This window comes from Benincasa hispida, chromosome 6, assembly GCF_009727055.1.
Source record: "Benincasa hispida cultivar B227 chromosome 6, ASM972705v1, whole genome shotgun sequence".
Lineage (NCBI taxonomy): Eukaryota > Viridiplantae > Streptophyta > Magnoliopsida > Cucurbitales > Cucurbitaceae > Benincasa > Benincasa hispida.
In genome coordinates this window covers 4,130,294-4,140,969 of record NC_052354.1, presented here as the reverse complement: position 1 = coordinate 4,140,969, position 10,676 = coordinate 4,130,294, and the positions used below count along the sequence as shown (strand labels likewise).

At 33.1% G+C, this 10,676-nt stretch overlaps 1 protein-coding gene across 1 annotated transcript; it reads left to right on the top strand.

Moving 5' to 3' along the window:
* The first annotated feature begins 9,795 nt into the window (after window positions 1-9,795).
* Window positions 9,796-10,335, top strand: LOC120079908. Its single transcript, XM_039034362.1, has one exon. The coding sequence runs from the start codon at window positions 9,796-9,798 to the stop codon at window positions 10,333-10,335; it is 540 nt and encodes a 179-aa protein (XP_038890290.1).
* Window positions 10,336-10,676: the final 341 nt, after the last annotated feature.

Here is a 10,676-nt window from a genome sequence, read left to right as displayed (position 1 = left end):
ATTGATTTTTTTTTCCATAATTTAATTAAATTTGTTATAATTTGATAACCAGATAGACTTAGATGCAGACTGAGAAAGATTAGTCCAAATTAAGTGTGATTTCTAAAACATCATTCGTAATTATGGCTAAGCCAAGATAGTCCAAAAGCAAAAATGAACTACAAAAAAAATGAGGTCTTGGCAATAAGGATGGGTCGCCATGTGGTGACACATGATCAACATCAATTAATCAATTATTTTAATGACAAGTGGGTGAAATCATGAATCAAATCTTTGTAATACATAAAATCGACTCTGCAATCTCAATGCATTATTTCTATGGACCAACGAAGATCTTTACAAATTTGTATAGATTTGATGTTGATACGACGGATAAATTGATATTTTTATTATATCGTATAAAAATTTACCAAACATAAAAAATGAGTAACAAAATGTTAATGATGTAAATATAATATAAATAATACACATGTTAACTTGTTTATCAATTTAAATTTATTTTTAAAATTTTTGTTTTTATAGTTTTTGTATTGACATTTTATCAATATTTCTATCAATTTTTTTAGTAAAATTAAGATCTCGATATTTTTATTGATGTCGATGTTTTAAATTTTGGATAGTTGTAGTTAAACTTTGACAAAATTTCAAAAGAAAGTGCTTTCCAGTCTTCCACTAAGAAAAAAAAGAGGAATAGAATAGACATCCCTTTAGATGTCTACGTATTGAATTCAACACCTACTCTAATTGCATACTTTTTTATTATTAAAATCTTGTCCTTGTATACCTAAATTTTTATAGAATATGTTTTAGTCTCTTCTTTACTTTCAAATATATTATTTTAATTTTTAAACACTACTTAGTCTAAATATACATGTTGTTCAGTTATTTCTGTTAATGTTTCTCCTATTAATCATCACTGGAAATTTTGGGTATTTTGAACAAATATTCTGTCTACTACAAGGTAGATTTGTTCGAGGCTCAACTATAAACATATACAAGAACTTTGTACTTCATTTAAAAAATAATCTTGAACTATCAAAAATTCTATTAATATCCTTTATCTTTCAATGGAGTTAAAAATAATACATTAATTATTAGTTTTTTTTTTTGTTTAAAAATGTTTTTAACTTTCAAAAATTTCATTAATTCCCTTAAACATTACAAAATTTCGAAAATATCCATACGAACACAAACGGTTAGCGCCTTGTTTAAAAAATATTACTCCTTAACTATTTTAACAAAAAAGATTAAAAATATCCTTCCATTGGTATTTGCATAAACCATTTACTTATATACCTTTAGCTGATTACATCCTTCTTCCATTTAATTTCATTCCCCCTCAATATTAATATAATATTCCTTTTAATTAGTTCTCTTTTTTATTCCTCCATCTCTTGAATTTTCCTCATTTCTCTTCTTTTCTTTTTTTTTTTTTTTTTTTTTTTTTTTTTTCTCTCTCTCTTCTTCAAAAGAAAGAGAAACAATCTCTTTTGAAGAAAAAACTTTTATTTAGAAATACACAAGAGAACACATAGAAATTACTCTTTCACTCTCAAGACACACACTCACTTTTGTACACTAGCTCTCTACCTTTGCTTGGCTCACATATGGGGTCACACCTCCTATTTATAGGCATTAGATCCTTGGAGTCCAAGTAAATGGTTATTTTTCTAGGCTATTATTGGATCCTATAAACATTCTAGATATTTAGACTATCCTTATCTAAAGGCGAATTTCTCAATCTAAGAAAAATCTAGGATATTTATAAATCTTTTCTTTTGAGATATTTATTTTACATATTACAACATGCATCTAAAAAAAATCTAATTTACATTTTTATGTCATATAATAAATATTTCAAGAATCTTCTAGACTAGTTAGTGTTGTTATATATATTTAACACTGTCCCTCAACACTAACTGCTTTGGGTCATTCATTCATCCACAACTACTGCTAAAACTTTGCACGTTTGTTTCCTTGTAGACCTTGAGGGCATTTTTTGAAATGAGGTGTTAAAAGTTTCCATCCATATAATAAGAGTATTTTTGAGTTTTTTTCTTGAAAAATTGAAGAACATTAATGAAACTTTAAAAGTTCGAGAGTATTTTTTTAAAAAAAAAAAAAAAAAAAACATAATGGTAAGCATATTTTTGAAATTTCAATCAGGAAAACTTTTGAAAGTCTAGAGGAATTTTTGAATAAAGCAAAAATTTCATGTGTATTTTCTATAATTTACCCATTTTTTTACACTTATCAATACATATGTATTTAGGGAGAGGAAATGGTTTATCCAACTTGTTCATACAAAAAAAATGTGAGTAAGGGTATTCTATACTATAAGGATGAAACCGCAAAATATTTCATCTCGCATTATATATTAATTAATTGAGAAGGATTGGTATTTGACATAAGATTGATTATATGTTAATCGATTTTAATCCTGAATGAGTTATGAACTTCTATCTGTGAAGGCTTGTCCTTTGACTTGCAAGAGTGAAATAAGTCCACAATTTTGGAGATTTGACCAAATAGGGAGTTAAGAATATAACCTTCACAAAAAGAATATCACTCCTTCCCATTATGAGAGGAAACAAATGAGTTGTTTCTTTGAGTGTTAATTTTGGAACTTGAACAATGAAGTCCACTCTCTTACTGAATTAAGAGAAAATAAGGTTTCAGAAGGGAAACAAGAGAATGAGAGGAAGGTATATATATGAATTTTTGTTGGAGAAAGAAAAAAAAAATGAAACCAAAGAAAATAAAAAGGTGAAATAATGAATTCATTGAAATTAGAGTACACAAAAGAATTAATGAAGAGAAAGAACACTCGTTTTGAAGAAATCCTCTTTATGCACATGAGAGTAAAGGTTAAGGAAAATGGAAGATTTTTTTAATGAGAAGATAGTGATCTATGAAGAAACAGAAAAGTGCTACTAAATTAGAGAAAGAAGACAAAAGATACATGCATGGTGCCAATGAGTTAAAAGAGAAAGGTGGAGGGTTTTTAGTACAATTATCATGGGATAAGCTCCCGTTCATAGTTTTGTTACAGATGATACACAAGGAATCTTTTTATGGCGGTTCTTCCTTCTAATGACCGACATATTACGGCATTACCAATCGGTCTAGGCTCTTCGGGAGCAGAGAATAGGATAGGCTGCTGGTAGGACTTGTTGGGATAGGTAAGGCAAATTCCTCTAGTGGAAGGAATATGCCCATAGAGAAAAAGCCAATTAGTAAGTAAGTAAGAAAGAGTAACAAAGTGGAAAGTAGGCCTGCCCCCATAACCACACGGGAGGGTAACGAGATTCAACTGGATAGTCACGCTTCTTCGAGAACGGTTTTTTCCTCAATTTGACAGCAGGTTCCGTAAGTCCAAAGATGCCTAAGGCAAGCTTTAGGAAAGGAATTTAGAAAGCTCCAAGTCCAGATGGTAAAATCTTTTATTAGAGGAGAGAGCCGCCAACGAATTTCTACAGTTTAGAATAAATGTGAAAAGAAGAATACCTGTTCTATCTGTAATATTCTATGTTACCAACTCTGGACCTTGGCTTAGCAACGAATGAAGGGGAGCTCTTCGAACTTTCTCCGCCAGTGGCTTATGTAGTGGTCGGCCGGCGGAAAGCTCGCTAAGCTTCGCTTCCTTTCCCCCCCTTCCTCTCTCCTTATCGGTCGAGTGTCTTCGAACCTTCCCTTTTTCAATGAAATGGAAAGTCTTCACTTAGTAGTCGGCATTCTATAAGTGACTTGTCGAGCTGAGAATAAAGTTTTCATTCTGTACATGCCAGATCATTAATTAGTAACTGCATCCAATCTCCAAAAAAATCCCAATTGTTTCGAACTTTCTCTTTTTGGAATGGAATATTTACGAATCCCCATGAATAAGATCAAACCTTAATCCATGGTATTTACATGAGATTCCTCTTTCTTATTCTTAAGCAAGTCCCCGGGTCTCCCGAGGCGAGGTACATATGGCCGGCCCTTCGGGTGTCTCGGTGATACAAACAAAGAAAAGACGAATTCCAATCACATCCCCTATCACAACAAACCAATCCGAGGAAATAGAATCGAATAATCTACCTGATTTTTGCTTTCTTGTTGATTCCACTCTACTAAATAGGTTATGACACTCATCCCCCAAAAAATAAGAGCGACACAGACCAAAAAGAGTAACCTCACCGAAGCCTGCCGAGACCGCCCGAGAAAAAGCTTCACGACATTTTCTAAAAACGAGCGACTATCCTCGAATGATCTCATTCGAGAATTGGGATCTCCAGATCCGAGAGCTAAAACACTCATGTTACACTCTTTTTCAAAGAATGCTTACTGAGCATCCCGCCTTGGCGGAAGAGATTCACTACCATTGAAAAAGAGACTGTAAAACTATGGACGTGGATTCGGGAAGCTTGTTCTTCCCCAGGTAGCGAACACAGACCAGAAGAGCTTGACTCCCTTTCCTCTCGAACTATGTAAAATACATACATTCCATTAAATACATCGATAAGAAATCCGCGTAAGAGCCGGATTGCACTCCATAGATCATTAAATCCTCCAATATGAAGAGTAAATTGGAGGGGCTTACGTAGTCCACTAGGGAGCAGGGCTGTCGAAGCCGCGGAACGTACGAGACTATACTTTTTTGAGGACCATCTTCAATGGTTTGCATGTCAGCAGTAGCAACATCTGAATCATGAAGGCTAACTTCAGTGGTAGGTGCTGGGTAGCATTGGTTGGGGTACAAAAGGGCCTGTGAAGTCTTTCTTTTGTAGGGCTCTAGTCTTATAAGGAAATCGAAGATTCTCGACTAAGGGTTGAAAGTCTGTACTAAGACTCAGGGGAAGAAAACTTGGGAGGACATATGCAATGAGGGCCTGGCTGCTTAGTCGCAGGAAGATTCCCCAACTGAGGAAGAATAGAATCAGCCCATCTATGAGAATCTCTGGGAAAGCTCTTGCCGACAGAAAGAAAAGAAGATGGTTCCATGTAGTCTGATTCATTATTTTGGGGCACTAGGCTCAAGGGAAGGAGAAACTACCTAACATAGCGAACTAGTAGGGACTAGAAGGTAGGAGGCTTATTGCCACTGACCTTATCTCCGACAAGCAGAGCGGTTTATTGGCCTGCCTATTGTTAAAAGGAATTGATGTAATAGGTTGAAGTTCAGGCTATTTATCGACGAATAAATAAGCTCTTTTTACTTAGCCCTGCTCATCCGATAACGAAAACTATGGGGGGCTGTATTGGCGAGATCTAACGATGAACAGCTGCCCAAAAGAAAAACCGCCTGGAATTCAGCTCTTTTCAGAGTCTTTCCTTAGTTTACTTGAAATGCTTTAAGGTGAACTAGAAGATAAAGAGTGAAATTAAAGAAGAAAAAAATTCTATATTCACAGCTCATTCGTTTAAGAACTGAACATCTTTTTTGTGGGTTGCATTGGAGAAAATCTACCAAAGCTAGGCAGATAGATGAACTCCTAAGATCCTAACTTTCAACCTTTAAAAAAAAAATGGTCATATCAATTACTCTTGAATTAGGTAAGACAAAGGTAGGCTAAAACATATATATTTTGTCATTTTTTATTTTTTATGGCTGAGTGCTTTGTTTATTTCAATCAAATGAAAACATAAATATTCAATAGTTATAGTAGAGTTTGATATTATTTTGCATATCATAAGAATCACAAACCAAAGTTTATAACATCTCGATATTTTTCTTTTTCAATTGAAAATTTATAACAAAGTTATGGTTATATAGATTTATATGCTTCTTCCTGATATCGATTCTATTAAAATTTGATCAATCTTTTCCCTATCTTGATTATGTACCGGATAAATTCCACAACGACGAACTGCCAATTCAGGACTATCAGCTTCAACAATAGCACGAATATAAGAGCAATGACGCAAGATGTTACCAAATATTATTCGTGGCGTATAGTACAACCAAATAAATTGTCTTTCGTCCAACCACAACCATTTATTCTCCATTGTAGTGTGAATGTGAAGTGGTTTTTAGAAGGCCTTGCTCAATTTCAAATTGGCACATAAGGTCATGAGGCATTTTTGAACCAAGGTTGTTGAAGATCTTGGTTGGATTTTTGTTGATGTATACAAGTGTGCAAATGACAAACCCAATCCAATCATTGTTTGTATATAATGTCGGGGGAAGTTGAATACTTGCTCTATTGCTCTCTGGTTGTCGGGAAAATAACTGTGGAACGTCATGTCCTCGTATGATAAAATCAAATACAATGTCAATCGATTCTATGAATAGAGAATTAACATGATCGTGAGATATACATCTTATTCCAAATATACCATAAATGACTGCCTGATATTTATGGACATTAAGCAATAGAAAAAAAGTGTAGCTTAGTTTATAGTTTGGCTAAATATATGTTTTAGTCCCTAAAAACTTCATATGTTTATCAATTCAGTCTTTATTGTTCCAATGGTTCCAACGTGGCCCCAGGTGATTCGATATTTTTTAGTTTTACCATTGTGAGAAGTGAATGCTAAAATTAGTTTTAAAAAGATTTATGATGCTTATTGTGAGTTGGGAAAAATTTTGAGCCTTGGGAGTGTTGGAAAAAGTTTGATTGGGACTCCATTTTGTGAGCTATTTCTAGAACTTCTTTATTGCTAAGTTTCAATACTAATAAAGCCATTTTCACTAGACACAAGGAACTTGAAATTAAAAAGTTACCTAGTGACAATAATGTAGACCCAAGGTAGCTAATAAAAAGGCAATCTTTCATTACTAATGCTCACGCATAATTGATTTTCAAATTCATATCCAACGATAATAGAAAGACACACTAGAGTGATCTCTCAATCAACATCATTTTCAAGTAATAAAACAATTTGATATCAGGAAAACACTCACCTCTACGACTCTATATAAATGATTTATTTCAACGTTAAACTATGATTTAAATTTATTTGTCAATTTTCCATCATCGTGACTAGGAACATAATTGTATATGATATTGTCCATTTTTTGCCTAAATTTCCATTCTTGAGCTTTTGGAACCACTTAAATGATCTTATACCAATGAATATAGTTGTTCTTATGTATTTATTTCACGAGTTTCTCCATTCTCTTAATCAATGATAGACTTTGTTTGCCCTCATAACATCAATATATGCAGAGATGATCTTAGCCTTTTAATCTACTATCTCATGTGGATTGTTTGAAGGAAAGATATCACAGCCTTTTAATGTACTAGCCATTGGCCTCAATAATCCCAAATCATTAGGTTGCCATGTTCAATTGTTATTAGATCTCCTCTCTTGTTTCTTTCCTATACTATTCTATGACAACAATAGTTGAAAAAGCAAATGAATACATAAATGGTGAAAACAAAAAGATGAAAACTAAATATTAGTTTAGCCAGAAAAAAAAAAAATAAAGATTACATTACTATGATGCCAATTAATTAATCATGAAATATTTTTATAAAAAAATTAAATTTTAATGACACTAAAAATGCTACATCCTTCCCTATGAAAAATTAAGGGCAATTATAAAAGCCATCTCTAAAGTATGGTGACAGCTGCAAACATTGAACTCTCAAACTTTCATTTGCAAAAATTGAACTCTCAAACTTACACAAGTGTTAAAGTTAGACCTTCAAACTTACATAATTGTAAAAATTATAATAATTGTATAAGTTTAAAGGTTAAATTTTTATCATTTAGAACTCCAAATTATATCGTGATAATTTTGTAATGGAAAATTTTTCAAATGTGTAATTACAACTATCACCATACTTTTGGATTGTTGTTTGCAATTTGCTCAAAAATTAAAATGCATGAGAGAGATAGAGAGAGAACCTGTAAACTCCTTTGGAAGAAAACGTGAAGGCATTTCTTGAGCTCAAAGTAATAATCATTGCTATCATCAAGACTTTTTGTTGTTGTTACAAGAGAACTACTAGATGTGGAAGCATAATTTCCTCTTCTAGTTTCCATCAAATCCTCGTCTTTGTCTTCGTCTTCCTCTTCCTCCTCTATGTCCGGATCATATTTTTGTGACCTTATCAAACTCAACATATCTTGTAAAAACACTCCATCGTAAAACTCATGAAGGTTTATGGAGGAATCCAATACAATATAATAATAGTATGTACAAACTCATCCAAACCTTCCTTGTAAAAAAGACGTGCACCACATAAAATTATCTGTCAGAATCGATAATCAAAGAATTACACAGATTATTGAATACGATATCTCTAGATTAGAGAGTTTATATAGTACACTTCAAGCCGTAGAATCATAAACATAAATAATATAAAGACAACAAATGCGTAAATAACTTAAACGTTGCAGGTTAGATTTAAAGCATTCTAACATTACCTTTGTTTGAGTGCAATTTGGTAGAAAAGAAACACGAAGACGCCTCCATTTATTTAACCTATAAGGGTAAACTTCACGAGGCTCATAGCAAACCCATAATTGATGAGAGTCATTATTGAAGGCTCCGTCATGCAAACGAATAACTGATGGACGTCCTAATGGGTATAAATTCCAATTGATATTGGAAAGATTGTGAAATATTGGACTTGATATCACTAGCAAATATGGCAAAAAATGCCAAGCCCATCCATTTCTTGTTTTTATGCAAATTTGGAGGAACCTCTATTGTCACTAGAGGCTGCTTAACTTGAAGAGAGAACAACCTTTTGGAAATTTCCACTCGAGGAAAAAAGTAGTATTCACCATTAAGCTTCAATTCCTGAAAAAAAAGAGAGTATATATTTGGTAGAATATTATGTAAAATGTTATTTGAATATCATTTCTAGATTATAGTTTTTATTTCATCAAAATGTTACATTTCTGCCTCCGAGTTTTTGTTTTCATATTTATTGTAATACAAATGTTTTAATTTTTCCTTAGAATCAAATGAAAATTAAGTTCAATACTTAGGGGCAAAAGTATAACATGTTATTCTAGATAGAGGAGAACCAATATATCTCTTCTCTAGTATTCTCAAGACATAAAAATTTGATTCTTAAAACATATATACTATAAGGTTATGCAAAATTAATTTTGTGCAGATTTAATGTTGTTACTATATTTGTTACATGTTATAGTAGATGTGATGTCAGTTCTACACTAACATTGTACTAGGCAGAATTAACAACTAAACGTCATCTAAATAAAAAAACTTGAATTAGAATCAATGTTAGTTCATAACTATCGTCTATTATCTATACAATGTTACTAAATTGACAATATCATAGACAACCATCATTGTATGCCTACGGTAACAGAGGATATGATGTCGGTTAGAAACTGTCATCATAAACAACCTTCATCATACTTATATGATATTGCAAGTTTTGATTGTAGTTCAGAATTGCCATCAAAGATCATCCATCATCGTACCTTACGATGACACACAATATAATGTCAGTTTGTAAACCATCATCATCCATCTAATAATGTTAGTAACTCAAAACTGCAAATTAGTTTTTGAGTTGGTCTAGTCAATTCCTAATTTCTTGGAAATAGTTGAAATTTTTTTTAGTTGTAGTCAAGTCTAAGTTCCTATTCTTGTGGAGTTAGTAGGATTAGTTGCTAACATTGTGGAATCTATTTTTAGATTTAAGATACGTATTTATATAGAGTTTTCTAGAATGAAATGCACACACTTCCCATTTTTCTCATTTCCCTCTCGTTAGTTAGAACATAGTGGTATCATAGGCCTTAATTCTTAAGGGATCTATGAGTGAGAATCAATGAAATATCTCCGAGAGAAACTGAGTAATACATTTGTGAGAGTTGTTAGAGATGGAATTAGGATCAAACAGTCTTTCTTCATTGGCTCCACTTGTGTTTTATAGTGAAAACTACCAAGCATGGGCTATCAGAATGCAAGCCTACATGGAGGGTTGTAATTATTGGGAAGCAATTAAACAAGACTATGAGATTGTTCCACTTCCTGATAACCCAACAATACATCAGAACAAGACTCACAAGGAGAGGGTCACCAGGAAGACAAAAGCTCGAGCTTGCCTATATATAGTTGTGTCTCTTGCCATATTCAATAGAATTATGGCCTTGAAGTCAATAAAGGAGATCTGGGAGTTCCTCAAAAGTGAGTATGAAGGTGATGAGAGGTTTAAAGGCATGAAAGTGTTGAACTTGATGCGAGAATTCAAGAGAATGAAAATGAAGGATTCTGAGTCCATTAATGAGTACTCAGATAAGTTGATTGGGATTGCTAACAAGGAAAGAGCATTAGGAACCAATTTATCTGACAATAGATTGATTCAAAAGATTCTAGTTTTAGTATCTGAGAGATATGAAGCAACCATTGCTTCCTTATAAAATACTAAAGACCTCTCGAAACTCAAGGTGATAGAAGTGGTTAGTGCTTTGCAAGCACAAGAGCAAAGGAGGTTGATGAGATAAGAAGGAAGCATTGAGAGGGCGTTGAAAGCAAGAGTGCAATAGGGAGAAGGTGATAGAGAGAAGAAGGGGAAAAGGAAGAATGGAACTGGCAGCAGTAGCTTAGAGTCTGCTGCAAAAGATGCTGGTAGTACATGCAAGCATTGTGGGAAGCAGAATCATCTATATTTCAGATGCTGGAGAAGGCCAGATGTGAAATGTAGAAGATGTCATTTATTGAGGCACATTGAATGATTATGTAAGGAAGCAAAAACTCAATA

Bases quoted from the DNA above. Each gene is read 5' to 3' on its own strand.
- LOC120079908 (XM_039034362.1), top strand. From the start codon at position 9,796: ATGGAATTAGGATCAAACAGTCTTTCTTCATTGGCTCCACTTGTGTTT.